This window comes from Lathamus discolor, chromosome 3, assembly GCF_037157495.1.
Source record: "Lathamus discolor isolate bLatDis1 chromosome 3, bLatDis1.hap1, whole genome shotgun sequence".
Taxonomy (NCBI): Eukaryota; Metazoa; Chordata; class Aves; order Psittaciformes; family Psittacidae; genus Lathamus; species Lathamus discolor.
In genome coordinates, this window is record NC_088886.1 from 107,458,476 (window position 1) to 107,478,138 (window position 19,663).

At 43.4% G+C, this 19,663-nt stretch overlaps 1 protein-coding gene and 1 long non-coding RNA gene across 4 annotated transcripts in view; one reads left to right on the plus strand and one right to left on the minus strand.

Moving 5' to 3' along the window:
* Positions 1-5,258: 5,258 nt before the first annotated feature.
* Positions 5,259-19,663, minus strand: part of P4HA1 (prolyl 4-hydroxylase subunit alpha 1) — a 35,869-nt gene continuing 21,464 nt past the window's right edge. Inside the window, exons 9-15 of one of the 3 annotated variants that reach the window (XM_065671085.1) lie at positions 18,462-18,532; positions 12,843-12,942; positions 11,241-11,294; positions 9,271-9,336; positions 8,695-8,763; positions 7,914-8,010; positions 5,259-7,386 (exon numbers count right to left, since the gene is read on the minus strand). In XM_065671085.1, the coding sequence (XP_065527157.1) occupies positions 7,316-7,386; positions 7,914-8,010; positions 8,695-8,763; positions 9,271-9,336; positions 11,241-11,294; positions 12,843-12,942; positions 18,462-18,532 (528 nt within the window). In that variant the 3' untranslated portion in view covers positions 5,259-7,315. Of the gene's footprint in view, positions 7,387-7,913; positions 8,011-8,694; positions 8,764-9,270; positions 9,337-11,240; positions 11,295-11,357; positions 11,412-12,842; positions 12,943-18,461; positions 18,533-19,663 lie in introns of all 3 variants that reach the window. The other 2 variants (XM_065671083.1, XM_065671084.1) reach the window with 2 other exon arrangements.
* On the plus strand, positions 11,823-19,604 carry LOC136010226 (uncharacterized). The gene is made up of 3 exons (XR_010610799.1): positions 11,823-11,946; positions 14,262-14,366; positions 19,456-19,604. It is a non-coding gene; the product is annotated as an uncharacterized LOC136010226 (long non-coding RNA).

Sequence of the window (19,663 nt, forward strand, 5' to 3'; positions counted from 1 at the left end):
AGATGAACGCAAGGAGAGAGGCAGAGAGTGCTGGGAAGGGAGGCTGGCAGTGTCCTTATTGCAGACAAGGAAGTGGAGCACTGTAATGCCTCGTGATAACTGGGGTAAAGTTTTGCATTAAGCTAAAGGTGCCAGGTTACTACTAGATACGGTGTGTTCCCTGGAGCCTGGAAATCAGCCAGTCTCTGCCTCTAGTGAGCCTTTCCTGAACAGGGAGTCAGTGGGGACGCTTGTGAAGTGAGGGCTCCCCTGCAGGAGCACTTTGCAGGGCAGGACTGGGGAGCTCGGGCCTGTCCTGCTGTTCACCGTGCTGGGGACTGGGCTGTCAGTCTTGCGTGGAAACGGGCTGCTGTCCCTGGAATTTGTTGTCGAGGAGCCCCAGTGAAGGGAAAACCGGGTTCAGCAGTCCCACACGTGTCTTGCAGTGAGCGGAGCTGTTTGTGGCTGCCGGCTGAGTCCCTGCCCTGTGTGATGTGCCGGTTTGCAGCCCTAGTGCTCCCCACCCTGACAAACGGCCTGGCAGGAATTAATGTAAAGAAGAGCACAGCAGCTCTTCAGAATTAGCTTGGAAACACTGTGCAGAGCCCCTGGGCAGCTGTGCTTGGTGCCGCCCTTTTAGGGTTGCTCTGGGGGCAATTCCAGAACATGCCTTTCTTTGTTATCCCTTTTCCCTGGTGGCTGATCCATGTGCTACTCAATGGAAGCAGAGAGGGGGAAAAATACCATCCGGGCTGCAGAGGATGCAAAACACAGTGACTGTGGCATCAGCAGTCAGCGCCGTGCCACTGCCACACGCTGCATGGACATGCAGCCCGGAGGGGGTGGCCCTGGCTGGAGTGTGCTATTCACAAAATCAGTTGGAGTCAGTTAGGAAAGCTGATCAGGACAGGGGGAGCAGCTGGCAAAGTGCAGGGCCTGGGAAAAGGAGTTGGAAACTTTACTGTGAGTTCATTGCTTGTTGTCCTGAAGCACAAGTCTGAGAATAAAAAAGCAGTCTAACTGCACTGCCCAGATGTGGCTGCCCCTTTGTCCTGCCCGGGGGGTGAGCTGCTCTCCTTCCTTCCTCCTCCTTCCTTCCACCCCGCCCCACACCAGTCTCCAGAGACGTTTTCAGTCCAGCTGCAAATAGCTTGGTTGCGCCCAAACGTCAAGATCTGAAGACTAGGAAAAACGTAGGGTTGAGTAAAGCTAGCGAACGCCTAACACCGCCTCCCCACACACACCGTTGCTGCAGGGAATTGCTGCCCAGGCTCAGCAGCAGCTCAAGTGAGGGCTGCCTGAAGCCCTTGTGCACAGCAGGTACCTGCAGGTTGTCTGACACTGCTTTGACCCATGGTGGTTGAAAATACTCCCTCCCTATGCCAATTATTCTCTCTCTGAAGATTTGAGAGACTCAGATGCTGTGTGCCACAACGGTGAACTCTGACAACTGGTTTCTGAACCTCAGCTTGACCTCAGGGTAAGCAGCTCCTGACTCCACGCATTCATTTCTGACTCTGTAATGCTTAAATATAGAGCAGTCCTCAGGCTCCGATGAGTCACTCACCCCTAATGACACTATCAGACTGCTGGCAGCTGCTCCTGTCAGGCAGGAGGTTGATCTACTCCACAGGGCAGATGTCCCTCCTGCAAGTGGGATGTGCCTGTGTCCCCCCATGCTAATGGTAGTGAACCCCTTCCTGGATGAAGCTGGAAACCCTCTTGACTTTGCATTATCAGCCAAACCAGAGCAAACACTGACCCTTGTGCTGATCCTGGCTTTGGCAGGATCCTTCCCTCTGTGTTCTGCTGGGGACATGGGGGAGGATAGAGGATCTGAGCTCTTCTTCTAGAAGTTTTGGCCGAGTTAGTTGCTGGTTGGTGTTTAAGCACAGCTTAAGTAGGGGGAGCAGGCAGCTTGTGGTTAAGGTTAGTGGGTAGTCTGTGATTGTTTCAAAGCCTGGTTTAGGAGCCAGATGACTCACTGGTTATCAGAACCGCAAATGCAGCTCGATGATGAAATGCAGCTCAATGATGAGTCCCTCACAGAGTCAGGTCAGAGTCCAGAGCTGGAGGAGGATGGGTGGAGGGTTAACAGCCCTCTCCCTCAGCAAGGAAGCACTCAAGTTCATGCCCTGGTCCAGTTTCCAGGAGTCCCTGGACAGATGACTTCAGCCTGGTGCTGCTTGCCCCCATCTTTAGGTGCTGATACTGCCAGACCCTTTACTTTGTCTTGTCCTGCCCTGAGGCGATTCACAGGCCTTTTTCCCTATATCTGACCCTACCCAGCCTTGTTTAGCTGCAGCTGCTGTAGTTCTTACCCATGCAGGGTTCCTCCCATGGTCATGATGATCCCCATGGGTTGTACTCCCGCTACAGCTGTGCTGGAAGAGCCCTAGTTACTCAGGCAGAAGGGGTGGGAAGCCACAGTGTGTAAGTGCTAGCACTTAGAGATAGCACAGGGCTTGAACCACAGTCCTTCCTCCATGGGAGAAGGCAAAATCCACCCAAGCCTGGGTAGGTGCCTCAGGCTGCCTGCAGACAATAGGGCAGCCCCTCTCTTGTCATAAAAGGGTGGGAAGGCTGTGAGGTGCATCTCACCTCATGACCCTGTTCTCCCCTGTGCTCTGGCTCGGCAATAGCGGCTTCATGGCCAGGCTGGCAGCACGACCCTCACACCTTCTTGCAAAGAGGCAGCCCTGCTGCAGCTATGGGGACGCAGTGTCCTCAGGCAGGGAGGCAGCCTGCAGGCACCCCAGAAAGCTCAGAGGCTTAGAGCAAGCCCTGTCCTCCAAAAGGACAGAGCCATCCAGCTGCTCACATTCTCCGGGCATTGACCCACTTTGGTGAGGGTGCAGCAGTTCAGCAGCATGCATGGAGGAGCTGGGGATGGAATTAATTCACATTTCTAAAATGAAAATAAAACTGCTCATATGCTGTAGACCAATTTCCTATCCTGTGGCTGCCGAACTGTGAGCACATTAGCTGTGTCCCTGGGCTGCAAGGGGAAGGGAGTGCAGGTCCCTGATTGCAAGCCAAGTGCTCCACCAGCAATGCAGGGCACTGTTCCACAGGGCTTCTAACCAGCCCTCACGGTGTTCTTTTTGCAGGTTCCTGAGGTGACCACAAATGAAGTCCAAGCTCCCATTCTGAAGCACAGAACAACCGCAGGGGTATGAATGGTGGATGTCTCGATCATGGCAGACATGAGCCTGCCCTGCCTGCATGTAGTGCACTGTCTCCTTGTCCTGCTGTTGGTGTCTGCGCTGTAGGACAGGCTCACGATTCTTCCTCTTGTGAGTAACTGGTTGGTTGGGCTGTTGGCTCCAGGAATTATTTATTGTCCCTGGAAAAGGGTCTCTTAGCAGCTGACCCTGTGCTGTGCCCATTTTGTTTCAAACCAGAGGTTCATGCAGTTCCCCCGTTACTGTTAAACCCCACACCAGCTACTGCCATAAATCACTGCATCGGGGAGACAAAGTGGCTGAGTCATGGCCTGCCCCAGGAGCAGTTCAGCTCCTGTTCATACATGTTGCGCACAACATGATTTCAGCCCAGCCTTACCACCTGCCCTTCCCCTCTGCAGCCCATCAGTGCTGTGTGTTTCCAAATGACAACGTTCCAGTCCAAGAACATGTTTCATAGTACTTTGTGGTCTGAGCATCTTTGGCACCTGCCCACGTACGTGATGATGTGAAACATGAGCTCAGTATCCAGGAAACACATGTGGTGATAAAAGTGTGTGTCATCAGATTTACAACAGCCATATATGAAGAGAGTTTGATGTGGAGGATTTTTCACTGCTACTGGCAGTGGCTTTTATTTTAAGCCCTTTTTGTTTTTTTGTTGGTTTTTTTTTTACATTAAAAACTTAATTACACAAAAATTCAACAGTAAGGCAGTTTCTCAGTTGTCAGTCACTGTGAGCCAGTTTTCAGTCATCTTTAATACAAAACTAGAGTCACACAGGAGCCATGCTCTTGATCCAAAAGCCCTTTGAGAAATGAAGGGGTAAGGGAGAAAGCAGCAGCACCACCTGTAATCCCTTACACAGTGTTGGGTATACGAATACTGCTGCAGTGGAGGAGGAAATAGGATTGTCTGTAGTTTAAAACCATTAAGCGTACCCTTTCTCTTCCAATGATCTGGCACATTTCAGCCTGATGTGCCTCAGCAGGCTGGAGTCTCTAGTTTTGGGGGAGTTTTATTTCTTTTTAAACCAAGTAAAGTTTCCCCCTGTCAAAGACAACTATTTTTCTTCCCCAGAGAACTGCAGGTCATCGAGTAGTTCGACGACTTAAAAAGTGACACACTGAAGGTTGGACTTGATGATCTTAAAGGTCTTTTCCAACCTAGTTGATTCTATGAGTCGAAACCATTTTTACTCCCCAAGCAATTCTTCCTAGAGACCATTCTTAAAATGCTGTTTAAGACTGGAGGCACTTGCTGATGGCTGAGAGCAGGGAGGGAACCATTGATTCAACTTCCCCAGAGGTTGCACAGCTTCTCTCAAGCTGTTCAGGTTTTAGTGCCAGTTCAAGAGAGATGGGAGGAAAAAAACCCCACTGCTTAATATAATAAACCTGTGAGTTCTCTGTGGTTCAACAGTTCCTTTCTTCACTCAACATGCAGGAGGCCACAGTGTTTCTTCCACTACAGTAGCACCTAAAGCAGTCACACTGACACTTTGAATTCAGTATTTCTTGCTTACCTCAGGTAAACTCCGCAGTTTTTAACTTTTCATTATTTTTATGTGTCAAGTAACTCCTCTGCTCACTTTAGGAAGGAATAAAAAAATTCTTTTCTGTGACGGCAAACCAGAGGTTTTCTAAATGTGCTCGCAGTGGTAACACATGCATTTTTTGTGCTCCTTGACTCGCAGGACTGGCTTTTCCAAAAGCAGTTATAGATGCTTCGGAGCTACAGAGTACAAATGAGCCCCCCGAAGGTCAGACTCCCAACACCTCACTGCCTGCTCTACTGTTCTCCTTGCAGGAAAGTGGCAGGACTCACCTGCAGCTGTGGTTACCTTTGTTTGGAGCTTAAGTAAAAAATATGGGAAAGAGGAGACCATGGACGGGAATGGAGATGACACTGTGTCAAAGAGAGAAAATTCAGGAAAGTAAAAATGTTACAGGTTTGGGGTTTTAATTATTACAATTCAGTGATCAAAATATGCTCCGATAACCCATTTTCTTCAGTGAATCTATTTGTATCAGACCGCTCTGGTGTACCAGCTACTCTGAATATGAAAGAGAAGTACAGACATGAGGTGGAACTATTTCTGATTTTAATTTTTATTTGTTTTCTTAAGTGCTGGATGGACTGTTTCACACCTGCCAAAAGCACAGGTGAAATGCAGGAAGGTGCAGGGCTAAGGATAAGCAGTTCCATAGGTCCCATGCCTAACAGGCTCAGCAGAAATCTGACAAATGTGTTTTCCAGCAAAGGTTTTAAAGTGTCTTCTCAAAGTATGCAGTTTCTCAAACTCTAGTACCTTAAACTGCATTCTCAGTATTCCCGAGGTATTTCTAACATGCTAACAGTTGGTTCCATCTACATTTTGGCTCAATTTTCAAGATTGTATTGAGGCAGAAAATCCAATTAGCTGACACTGGAATTTATTCCTTGGTAAAGACTTCAGGCTTCACCCCTAAATCAGTAAAACCACCATCACACAGAAAATCTGACTGTTCAGGTATGCCTGGTGCTGCTCACTTGGGTTCTTATCCTCGTGCTAGCAGAGTATTTAGACATTTTGCCAAAACCCCTGCTGTTGAAGAGAAAGGGCTTAAGAAAGCAAGCCTCAACCCACCCTGTTTAGCTCTTCCCATGCTGGGAGGTATAAGGGGACGGCAGTTACTGTTCCCACAGGAATCTGATGTGCAGAAGTTCAACAGCTATAGCAGCCACAACCTAGTCTCCCTCAGAGGTTTCAACTTCATCTCAGTGTAAGGATGAGTCATCACAAACTAAGGTCCCTGACAGTCACTGGGTGAGTTCTTCCAGTGAGGGCACTCTGGGGACACTTTTCCTCCGTGGGTGGCATGAATCAGAGCGACTCCAGCCCTGGCTCGTGGGACGAGCAGCGGTGAAATGAGCAGCACCAGAGCCTCCAGAGGAGGCCCACTTCCCAGCGCTTCTTCACTCCCAAGTGCCAGTGACAACGCAAGGAGAGTGGATGCAGTGGAGGCAGTCTCTGCAAGGTGAGCAATACGAACCCACCCAGAACAGGCACAATCTCTGGCATCCTGTGCAAGCAGCTGTGCTGTGACTAAAGGCACGTCACTGCAGTGGCCTGCATTCAGCATCTGCAGCAGGAAAAACATTTGCAGAATAAAAAGGATCTGAAAAAGATTTAGAATTATAAATAGGGCTATATATTTCCCACAAAGCCTTGAGAAACAGGAGGATGAGTGTGGAGAGCACTGTGTTCTATTCTGGGTGACTATGTGTTACCTCATCACCTGAAGTCTCATAACCAATTAAAAATTCCAGTGTGCTAAGGCACAACTATTTTGATTCATGAAGATGGTAACATTCCCATCCCCACTGCGCAAGGAACAGATGTAAAAGTTTACTACTAAGACAGAATAGAAGCAGCATTTCTTTATGTGGACAAACATATAAAAAATAAAGAAGAAAGATGGGCTGAAATTGTCAGGCTGCTCTGATGCAGGCACGCGTTCGAGACAACACTGCTGAAGCATCTCATCTATGTGTGTGCAACTGCCGAATTCCCCACAGAAGCTGAAAAGGAAGAAAGTTTTAAAACCGGGGCTTTTGTGGAAGTGGAAAACCATGCTAAAACATGGTAATAACCTATTCCCTGGATAAACACAAATCATGCCTGCAGTTCTCAACAGCAGTGGTCAGGAACTCTAGAAAAGCAAGGAGTCAAATGTCTGGGAATTGAGGAATACGAATGGTTTAATTCAGCCCTCCTTAGAAGGGAGCTCTCCCATTAAACCATCCCACCCTTAGAAGATCAACAGAGTAGGACTCCGAGCAAACAGTCACCAGCTTTCCGTGCTGATCAGAGGGGTGCTGGTGAAGGGAACACCACATACAACACCACTACTGGCTGGGGCACAGGTATCTAGTTTGTCTTTTTTTTTTTCTTTTCTGTAGCACTCACAGACCTTGATATATTCTGTTCATAAGACCTTAGGGGGGTATTTTAAGAGAACTAAAAGCGTATTTGTTTTGTCCACAGATGAAACACCGGTGTAGTTGAAGACTGAACCTGGAGTGGAGTGTTAGTCAATTGTAAACTGTAGAAGATGTGTGCATTTTACACAGACTGAATACAGAAGAGCCAAAGGACAAGTCTGCATCATTCCAACTCTGATAAAGTACATGGCCTTCGGAATTCCTGTCCCCGCTCATGGAGCCATTTATTGGATACTGCAAAGACATAAAGGTATTTGATCACTGTACCTGGTTAGCTTGTGCTTCTGTTTAAGCTAAATATATGCTATCGGCAGCTTTTGGTTAAGCACAGGATTATCTTAATTTTCCTACATAAACACACACAAATGTGAAGTTGGTCTAACAAATCCAAGATAGAAAAAACCTTCCCAATAAATCCAAGATGCAAAAAAAACTTCCAGTAGCTGCAAAACTACAAAAGACTACTGAAGCAGATATAGCATTATATATATATATTTATAGATATTTATACATATATAACAGAAGATGCTACTACATAGATCATGCATAAAATGTAACCTATAGAGATATGAAGTAGACATAGCTACAAAATAGTTGTTTAAAAGAAATTATTCTATGATTCCGTAAAGGACCTAATTTCTGGCTGCTTTTTATTCCACCCTGAAGTGCAGAGCAAAAAGAAAACCAAGACAACCCACCAGTAAAGCCCCAGACCTCCAGGTTGTTCGCTGGCAGTGAGAACAACGTTGAGTGGTACTTACCCCATTTGTTTCCAACTAGTACTGGGCAGGCTGCATGCCGTGTGCTGTAATCTCCTTCTCCACTTGGAAAGAGATTGTACCAGAATACAGCTGTTCCCTGGAAATTGCAGTGGAAACCCTTAACATTTTGCTCTGTGTGGGACACACTTTCACACTCACTCACTTAACACTGAGGCAAAGGTATGCGTATTTGTATTTCAGACATTCCTTTTAAATGCAAGGCTTTTTTCCATATCCTAACATTTGCTTTCCTAAGGAGTAAGTCTCCTTTGACTCATTTTGTGTCTATATATTATTGGCTGTTATTTTTAATTAAACCCTAAGCCAGTTTCATTCAACTCTGGCTGGTTTTATAATGCAAGATGATTTAGTAAAAATGAGCAGCAGGCCAGCAAAGCCAGACATTATTAGGAACCCTTCTGAGAGGAAAAAACTTAACATGAACTCGCAACTTCAGGGAGAATTCCCTATAGATGCCTCAAGACTAAACCTGCTTACAGATCGGAGTACTGTCATGTTTTGCAAAGCCTATGCATCAGAAGCAGCTAAGTCCAAAACATAACTATGCATTAAAAGGCAGAACAGCAGAGGCCCTTGGTATCACCAGTACTACTCTAGTTGCTCCACTTACAGTTAAGTACCTCTGTGCTTCCGTGAACAGGGCTCTAACCTTCTTTACATAAACTCATTGTAAAGCTGCTTTTTAAACGTTTGTACATCTGTTATACTTTTGAGTAGGTGGAGAGGAGTGGTTACACTGGATAAAAAAAACCCTGCTTACCTTTTTAGGCCACACACTAGCTCCTACTTCAGGAAAGACAGTAGCTCCCCCTGCTGACACATCGCTCATCTGAAAAGGTAGGAAAAGGCAAGGATAAATTGCAAGCGGACACATTCTCACAGATTAGTAAATCACAATTAGGTTACTAAACTTAATTTCTACATCCCAATTAGTGAGCAAAGGCTGCATGATTAACGGCCTTGAAAAAGGCTGCAACCCACCCACTCTGTTCCAATGCAACAGCTAGCCTGAATGTTACACGCTCAAGTGGCTCAAGTGCTTTGGCAATGAGCATGCTACAAATGCCAACACAGATACAAAAATGATGAATAGACAGTCAAATAATTTAAGCTGATGCTGAACTTTGAAGAGGAAAAGCCTCCTTAAGAACATATAGAAGAACTATTATGTATGGGTAAGAAGATGCCCCGTATGTGTCACCATGAAGATAGTGACTCCCCTCATTTGCAAGTCACTTGAGTAAAAAAACAACAAAATCATTCAGTGCTATAGAATATGCAGTGATAGATTATTTTCTTTTTTGGCACTGACACATGGCAGAAATATGTCACTTACATAAAACAACCAAGTAGCAATTCTGTTGCCTGTTCCCAATTCCTTAAAAGCATCTGGCTCATCTTTCTGTGAATAAAAGCAGATTTAGTAAGCATTTCATTTTGACTCTTGAGAGGAGCCAATGACGCACAGCTGCAGAGCCAGCAGCAGACAAACTCATGCAGAAAAATTAATTCAATCCCTCTATTTGGAAGGAGGGGAGAATACAGTATGTACCTATTAATTTAAGTAAACTACTTATTTTAAAATTCTGTAGGACAGGGAGGGCATAAGCCCAAATTGCTAATGATAAGGAACAACTCTGCTGTCTGAGTATATAAACCCTCTTCACAGCCACAAACTTATTTAATTACACTCACTTATCCCTTCTCGTCCTTGGCCAAGATGAGCGTGGGCAGCCCTTCACTTCTACATTCACTGAGAACTGTGCTACTGCAGAGCAATGCTGCAGGGGTGGCTCCAGGCATGCCCTGAGGGCAGCTGCCAACCCTGCTCCTTTAAGGGTGGCTCTGCCTTTGTGGCCCTCACAGCCTTCCCTGCTCCTGCCTTTCTGATTTGTGCCAGGCAGGCTGCTGCTCCCCTAGCTGGCCTTTTGCATTCTGCACTCCTCCCTGGCACACAAAGGCATTTTAGAATGCTGTTAAAAATCCACTGAGTGATGCATTAAGCACTGTGCTACCCCAGCCGCAGGGTGTCTGTGGCAGCTGTTCCTGAAGCTTTCAACAGGAGTAAGGTACATCCCTGCCTAAACGCATGAGAACACGTGTGGTGTGGCTGCGACACCATCAACCCTGCGCTGTGCTCAAAGGGAAGTCTCCTCCTCATCACACTCCAGCATGTGCAGGTTACTGTTGCTCTTTTCATTATGGGCGGGATGGAGGGAGGAAGCTGAGTGTGCATAATATAACATACAGCAGAGCTTGTAACCAGCCAAGTTACAAGGTTTTCAGTAATTAAAGGGTTTTTCACTTAACTTGTAAGAACCCAATTTTGATGGGTTGTGATACCAACTTTTGTCACACCTCTATTTTTACTTCTAGAACCCACCCTCTGTGACCACTATTTGAGTGTGCTAAAATTCCAGGAATCATTACTCCAGAAATTAACCCATGCATTTCCAAACAAAAACTGTTAATCATTTGCAATGCTTTTGAGCATGTGCTTATAGAGCAGAGATTCTGATTAATAGTTGGTGGCTTGGACTCACAGTGTAAGGTTAATCTGAAGGTGTTAAATCACACAAAAGTATGCCCAATAAATAACCAACTGAATTCAGTGGCATTATTTCTAGCAGTCTGCATTTTAAGCTGGAATAATTTGGGAATTTAAATCAAATAAAAAAAAATCAGGATGGTGAGATGAGAAGACCTCAGTAGGCTTCTTCCAGTTTCAGGACTCTGCTAGCAAGCAACACATGAACTACAATAACAGAGCACTTGTATTTTCAAAGCCTCTTCAAGAGTAGCTGTGTCTCAGCTCTGGGGAAAGAAGCTCCCTCTCAACATTGCAGGCCTATACAGTAAGCAGCAATGAAAGGTTTCCTATACTGCCAACAAAGCCTTTCTCACAGAGGAGGGCATTATAAGCTCTCACTCAGTTTAGCTGTATATCCTTCAGTGATTTTAAACAACGTGCCTTTAAATGGCCAGTGCCTTGGTCAGCCAGAATACTTTATACATTTCCTCAGATTCAGAATAAAGCTAATGCCCTTTCCTCTCTTCAGGACTATCAGTCATCTCCTTAGAATATTTTAATTATATTTTTGAAGAAAAACCTTGTTGCTTTGTGATGTTTACATGATGTCAAAATGTTTATGGATTCAGCTGGTGGTTTAGAGGGCGTTCTCTGCTACCATAGATTAGAAAAGTTGAAGAGCTCCAAATTTAATACACATTAAAGAATAAAAACTGTGCCACAGCCGAGAGCCTGGCTTCACCAGGTGACTATCTCTCCTCCATCTCTTTACTTGCCCGTGCAAAGTCAAAGTGGGGTTCATACTGTCCTCCCACTCCATAATTTGCCACCTGAAAAAGAGAAACACAGTGCTTGTGAAGAAGAAAGAGATGGAAACAGAAAACAGGACTTACCCTTCCAAAATCAAAATGAGGCTCATACTGGCCTCCTACTCCGTAGTTGGCTACCTACAGTGAAAGGAGAAGCACAAAATCTCGTAAAGCTCTGTTTTATCCAGACAAGAATTTGACCATCATTTACAACCTTTTGACAGGTGAGGTTTAAAAATCAAGCCACAGGAAATTGCCAACTGCTGTCAGCTAAACTGTCCTGTGTGCAGCAAAATCCTACTGGGTTTATTCACAAATAGCTCTGACTTCACACAGCCAGAGCCTGACTCTGAGCTTTAGTGTCTCAGCCCTTCAATCCACCTTCGCAGTTCTCAGCTGGACACCAGCTCCCAGCAAAGCCACGGCTCAACCTTCCCTTCCCCAGGAGTCATCTTTCCTTGTTCTCCTGTTGACCCCCAGCTGAACAAGTAAAGACATTGCCCCATTACTGAGTGCCTGCTGCTCTCTGATCTAATGACTTCCAGGGCATAGAACCTGACCATGAAACTCCTGAAGACCTGGACAGCTACAGACTCCAAGGAGCCCCAAGATGTTTGGCTACAAAAGCAGCAGCACATCCAAGACTGGCACCACAAGATGGAGCATAGTCCAGGTAAGCAACCTGAGGTACTTCCCAAAGGTACAAAAATGCTTTTCTTCTACAGAAACTTCATAGGCTCTATTCTCTTCAAAACAGGTCACAGTACTGTATAAAGTTTAAATCACTTTTTGATGACTTTCAATAAAGTGGATCCATTGCCCCTTTTGCTGAACGATTTTTATTTTATTTTTAATTCTCTTCTATGTATATATAACCTCAATTTTCAACCAGATGCTCAGGCATTTTATCATCAGGAGTCTTGACGGAATAGCACAGTAGCACAACAGCTTTCAGGAATCACATTCTAGGTATTCGTGCTTCCGCAGAATGAGTGAAGCAGCTACTCGTTTAAGGGGCTCAAGCAAATGAATAAATGTAAATATTTCTAAAATAAAACTTACTCATGTTACAGTACAGCCAGTCTTTCCCACATTACAGAGACACCAAACAATGTTGGCCTTCTAGAACCAAGGATGGGATGGCAAATCTAAACACCCATTCTCTCCCCGTTTCTTTAAGTATCAGAACAAGCTAAACTTTTATTATCACCACAGTAGTAGTAGCAGGAGCAATAAAATTCACTTTTACTAGCATAAATAAAAAAGATTTACACATCCACCTCAACAGCCATCAGGAGTTTCAGTTATTACCGTTTCCCTCCAGTAATAGAAAGCCATTCACACTAAAGTAAGCTCTGCTCTGCAAAGACAACTTTGTTTCTTCCTGCCTCTAAAATAACCACACATTCCTCCCATGGCCTCAATTCAAACCAGCCATGACATCAGCTGCCTCTGGGCTGAATGAGCTTTTGTGGCCACCTCACCTGAGTGAGCATGGCACTGCACACAAAGCCAACCCAAATGAAATGCCAGCTGGCATTTGCCACCATGCTTGTCCTAACAGTTTACCTGTAGTTCCTCTGCTGTGGAGACATCAAGTCCTGTTAGGTCCTGTATCCTTGTGTTAATGCGAGATACCACAGGGCTTTCATATCCAGACAACCAAGCACTAAGTAGGAGGGGAAAAAACCAATTAGTAAAACATGGTAGTAATTGGCAGTAAGCTGGCAGCACAAAAGCAACATTTGGAAGTACCTGGAATTCGAGATTATTTTTTCATAGCTTTCAAGAATTTGGTACGATGATCAGAAATATTTCCAGGGCATTATGAAGGCCTGCATTTAATAAACATGTTTTCTAGAAAGAAACATTTACAACACTTGTTTAATGAAGCTCTTAATCCAAGTGCCTTAATTTCCATACTGGACTATCAAATGGCTGACAAGAACATTCCAACCAATGAAATCTGCTTGAAGCTGTTTTAGAGAAAAAGTATCAGTTATTTCTTCCCCATTCCAAACAGCTAATTTAGACTGCACATTGGATGCATTTTGAAGCAACACTTGAGAGAAGAATAGGTGAGTTACTTTATTTAGCATACGCTGAGTCTATGTGATTGTAACTTGACTCTTGCATGTCATACACTTACAGGCAAGCACATTGTGATCTGTCCTTTTACATTACTTACACCTGTGCAATGGTACTAAAAATCATTATGAAAACAATAAAACAAATAATGCATAAAATTATTCACCATTTTCCCTGTTGAACATTTTCTACCAGAATAGCTTATTTCAGATTTGGTATTTAACCCCAATTTTTATTAATATAAATGTGAAAGGTCAGCTCACGGTGCCAAAGGCATCTTCAAAATGTCTGCTTCCTACCATATATTGGAACTTTTCAGCTAGAAAAATAAGCATTTAAAATAATTGACAAACTACTTAGCAGAGAAAGGTACGCATAGCTAGAGCAACAGTTCTACACAAAAATCACTGCCATCACCCAGATCCAGTGTGGCATTTTCTATTTGATGTGGTTGCTCATCCTTGAAAGCTGTGTGACTGGGAAGCAGCTGTGCTAGCCAGAAGCAGCCACATACCCAGAATAGTGGTGTTCGTTTGGCAGAAAAAAGCACGAGCTTAGTATAACTGCAGCTCTGTGCATCCCTGTTGGACCCTTACCAGCCACGAATGCATCCAGTTGCTTACATGAAAACAAACACACAGGCATTTTTCATCTCTTTACAAGTTATTTTATTCTCTTTGAAAATATAACTATTTCATCTACCCATTCATCTGCTCACCTGTTGCTTCTTTTTCCTGCTGCTTTATTCATCCTATTCTAGCCAACACACCTTCATTTTCAACCAAGCCTCTTTTCCTTCTTTTGTGGTCCTCCTCTTTATTCACTTTGGCAGTCTCCTACTAGCCACTAATATGGATAATAATACTGATGATTTGGTCCCATTTTTTGTCCTTGTTGCAGGTCAATGGAAACAGCTAGTTCTACCTTTTTTCTAGCATCTGACTCGGCTCATCAGAGGTTCCTGCTACTTTTACAAGACTGTTTGTTAGACAGAAATACCTGCTGGCAAGTATATCATAGTATTTCTACTCAAATTAACTTCTACATCTACACTAAAATTAAGGTTGTTTTCTTCAATGTAAAATTTGTATTAAAAAGCCCCAAACAAGCAAACAAAATACTGTGCATGGGAGGAACAGTAGCATGACACGTGACACAAGGCACTGACACAGGTTACAGAATCTCTACAAGCTTTTTTTTTCTAATGACAAATGAACTACAGGTAAAATGAAATAAGATTTCTCAAGACAGACTTGCACAAACACATATTCATCCATTTCCAAACACGGTTAGTATAAAGGAAGTGTTACAATGCAATCTTATTTAAGGTGGTAGGAAAAAGACTGTTTATATGAAGCACACACACACACACACACACACAAAACCAGCTATGCAGCCGCATGCTAGGGAGCCATGTTGAACACTTAAAACTCACAAGCAATCCTAACATCACTTAATACACAAGAAAAGCCCCACAGCCACCAGCTTCAAAGGGTAGGCTCTTGCTACTTCTGTCCAGTCTACACATAAAGGATTGAAATAAAAAAAAACCCAAAACAAACCAACAACCCAAAACCAAAAAACCCACCAAACTAATACAAAAGCAAGCATTCTTACCATGTTGGCTATTCAGAGTTGCAACTAATGCTTTCAACCGGGAGAATACTACATCCTTTCATGAAGAAGAAGTACTATATGTATTTTAGAAATAAAAGTAATTGGGCTAGGACACAAAAAGTCTATGAAAGGTTAAGGAAATGGGGAACTAAAACCATCTTCTAAGTGCCAGTCTGTCTGCTGAGCTAAACTTAGGGGGAGACCTGTAGTTCTGAAGTTTCCTATGAAGAGTTGCAGTGTGATTTAACCCTGAAAATATCATGAAAGCTGCTTTCCACAAGGGCAGAGAATTCAGGAGAGCTTGCAGAACCTTGCACTGATTGTCCAGTATCAGGATGTCTCTGTGCCTGTGGCATTTAGGATGTAGAACAGGGGGCTTCTCTTACTTGCAGGTTTTGCCTAGTGGCCTTCACAGATTGTAACAATCTGTCTGACATTGTCCTTCTTTGTTGCTAGTCTCAGCCATGTCCTCTGCTGACATCAAAGTAGAGTGTGCGCCTAGTTCAAGACCATTTAGAGCCATTTAGGTATTCCTTCATACAAAGGAGTCTTATCTCCTGCTCTTGTCTATAAAAAGAGACTCCCCCACTGGGCAGAATAAGCAGCCTCCTTGAACCGTGCTCAGCAAACTTTTTTCTAATATATGCACAGTTCAAGGTTCAGCATGATGCAGTAAATGCACAGAGCTCTATTCTTCAATATACATTCATTAAGTTGCTCATCTGAAAGAATAGTTTGTATGAGCACCATTTTGTCATATTTTTGACGAGCTGACACCTTTGACTCCACTAAGGGCAGAAAACATCACACCAAGAAGGGACAAGCTTACTTCTGGAAAGTCATAAGCATGGCAGTTTAAGATGTGAGTGACTTGACTTCCAGGAAGATTTGGTATTTCCTTAATAACTACACCACACCAAACCCCAAAATTCCCTGACTACAAAGGCATGTTATTTTGGTGTCCCACTTGGCTTTGTAAAAACACACCCATGAACTATGCTAATGTTATAGAAATTGAAAGAGTATCATTCACATGCTGAATTCACACTGGGGGTTTGGCTTTTCTTCTTTCTCACACAGATCTGTTTTTTAACAACTTTTATATTCATTACACAGCTAGCAGTAATTGCATTTACTCCTCCCTCTTACACTCCTGTATCAGGTGTCTTATTGGAGATTTTTATAGCACAATGCTTACATGCAGAAGCAATTGTAGACTAATCAGTATATTAGGAAAAAAAACAATCAACTTTCCAGAGCTGAATCACATACAAGGGCTTATACACCCAAAAGCTCATCTTCTCCAACTGTACTGGTCAGTCTAGTACCAGATACTATAAAGGCTATGCTCTTACTCTCAGCTATACCAGCATGGCAACAGAGTATTTCAATGCTGCTTTTGTACAGTCACTGGTCACATGAAATACTGGCATTTATGTTAAAAAACTTTCTGAAAGGTATGTAAAAAGTACTAGTAGAGATGCAACAGGGACTGATATTTCTGAACTGGAAACTAACATTATGTGCTGCAAGCTCCAACTAGCTGCTGGGAGGAGTGAGGAAAAAAATGCCAGCAGCTGCTTTAAAAGCAGTGTCAGAGTGGCCGAGTTTATTCTGGTACCATACACAGCACAGCTTGACGGTGCTCCTAGTACTGCTGGCAAGGTGCCCTCTTTTATACAGCCTGCCACGTACTGCACAGTGAACAGTAGTCTTCTCAAAGAGAGGAATGCTGTAATTTAGAAATGCATTTACTAGGAAAGAATGTTTGAGGGGGGAAGGCAGTCCTCTATTAAAAAAATAAAGCAAGCATTTTTTTGGTTTGCAGGAGCAATGATTCATTTGAAATCCAAACCAGCTCAAACAGCTCTAACAGAAAGATATTTCTAACCAGTGGTTCTGCAGGAGAAGTTTAGCGATCCAGCATTAATAACATGATCCTTCGAAAGCGGCCTGGCTTGGGGATTTTGAGGGTGGCTTTTACCTGCTACTATAGACTTAGGTGTCAATTTCTCTTGAAAAGTATATATATCTTAAACAATCTGCACAGGGAGGAATGTGACAAGGGGAACCATGAGAAGGTGAAGTCTCCCTCCACTCTCAAAGCTGTTCCTACCCTCAAAAAATTGTCTCCACTAACTTTACAATGTGCTATGCCCCATTTACTTTTATGTTTCTTTACCATCGTAAGTCCATATCCAACTGTGGCATCAGCAGTACTCTCAAGGTGTAACAATTCCCACTAATGAAAAATTAAAACTATAAAGGTTTTTAGGGTTTTTTTGGTTGGTGGTTTTTTTTTTTTTTACTAAGGATCATCTATTTAAATAGGGGACAATTATGCATCTCGATTTCAACTAGTGACCCGGTCACCTTTTCTAATTCCTATTATTAGCACATTAAGTTTGACAGAAATCCATGCGGATTAACAAGCGTCTTCAGTAAATACCCCAGAGCATCTGTGTGTCACAGAGTACAAATCCCAAGACTGAATCAATGCTTTTAAAATATGCAGTCACAAATAACCAAGACAGGTAAGACATGGACAGACTTTAAAATTAAAAACAAGCCCTAAAAATTAAATGCAACACGTGTCAAACAGGAAGATGTATGTTTCTGAAGCCATTCCGGGGGGGGGGCCTTTGGAGGTAGTTTTGAAGAGCAAACATTTAAGTGTTCACCAGACAATTTCCAAAGGACTTCCACTACCTTGCACACACTGCTGAGTAAGGTGAACTGCAGGCTGCTGAAGGTGCAAGGCTGTTCTCAGTGTATAAAAATAAACACTTTCAACTTGCCACTACTTCTAACAAGAGTGGCTTTAAGGATCAGACTTCAGCTACTATTAGTTCTCTAGTTTCCCTGAGTTGTAGTCATTCCTAAATTGACCAATTTTTGTGATCCAGTGTTTTATTTAGCTATGAATTTCTTTAAAAAGATAAAACCCTTAAGCTACTAGCCATTCATATTTCAGGGTTTTGGTTCAAAGAAGCTGAAAGTATACTAGTTTTCTTTTTCAAACATTTAAACAAAGAAATTCCCTAAAGTTATCAACTGGCTTTATTTATTCCCACGAATCACAGCAGCTCATCAATGCCTAGTGAATGAAAGCAAGTACCAAAGTTTAGAGGTAGGGGTGAGCTACCCAGGCAGCCTTTTCCACTGTTTGTTAGTGTAAGCAGAACCCCATGCTGCACTAACATTTTAGTATATTAGTTACACCAGACAAGCCATGCTAAGCAGAAAAGGGCACTTCCATCTTGGCTACCACTAACATTTAGAGCTACTTTCTATTTCAGCAGACCAGTTGCTTTGTTATATGAGAGCTTACTTTGCTTTAGGCTGTTCTCTTTCTTCTAGAGAGACTAAGAATAGAAAAGTTATGCAAAAATCCCTATTTGCCCCACATTTAGAGATGAAGCAGTACAGTCCCAGAACAGACTTCCTCAGAGTGAGTATACCTTTGGAAGACGTTCCCCTTACCTCTTAGAGACTCTGTAATGGGCTGTGGTCAGTTTCCCAGTCTCAGGGTCATGAACAGTAGCACGGCTCAGCTACAAAAAGAGAAAGGACAAGGGCTTACCCACCTATTAGGCTGCTTTGTTTGCCAAGCCACAGGTGTTTGAAAGGGTTCCGATTGGTCTGGATGGTATGCAATGCTCTTAAATTAGCAATATTAGAAGGGCAACAGAAGCTGTAGCTGCCATGTCCAAATCAAAACAAATTGGTTGGAAAAATTTGGTGAGATTGTCCTTTCACTTTTTTCCTCCCTTTGTATTTTTTCCTTTTTTTTTTTTTTTTGGTTTCTTTTTTTGTTTTCAACTAGAGACTTTCTGCAAGTAATTTATGGTGCTGAGTTTCACAGACAATTCCTCTTCACCAGAAGTTTAACTCCTTACCAGAATTTTGGTTTAACACTGATGGAATATGTGGCCAGTCTTTAATCACCACTATTGAAAACTGGGGGAGGGGTGGTGTGTGCCAGAAGGGAGAAAGGGTACATGGGGGGCAGATGGTTTCTTTTAAAGCAAGGCAATTTTGGAAAAAGCTGGCTACAATCAAGACTCATAGTACTTAATAGTACTCTTTTCCAAGCTGGAAAGAACCAGGAGCTGAGTGAAAACAAGCTTGTGTTCTGCCAGACTGGTGTCAGGCAGGAAGTAAGAGCCCAGACAGGAGCATGGGATTATCTCTGACAATGAAATGCTGCTGTGTGACTAATGAACCACTGTTTTGATTGCCACCCCAGCTGTCATGCACAGTAAGGCCTCGAAACACCTCTTACACACAGGCACTTTAAATGGTCTGCTAGTTTTTACAAGGGAGAAAAATTTTTGGTTGGCAAGAAAAGCAAGGGGAAGGGAATAGTAAAACAAGTAAAATCAAAACAAAACCCCAAACAAACTGTATTCTGCTGAAGGCTTTGTAGCATCATGTACTTTTTAATACTGATTGTAGAGACCTGCTTCTTGTACAGATCATCATTTGAGAACACACACTGAGAAGGTGACTGAGCAAAAGAAGAAATCAAAATATGCTCCAAGAACTTCTAGCTGAAGGAAAAGACTGAGAAACTCAGCAGTAACAGCCTGTTACAAATCTGCATGTAATAAGGTGGTGGACCTCAAAGCCAAAGTTGTCTTTTTAGACCACCTCTTTTTTCCCCATAATGAGCAGAATCTACT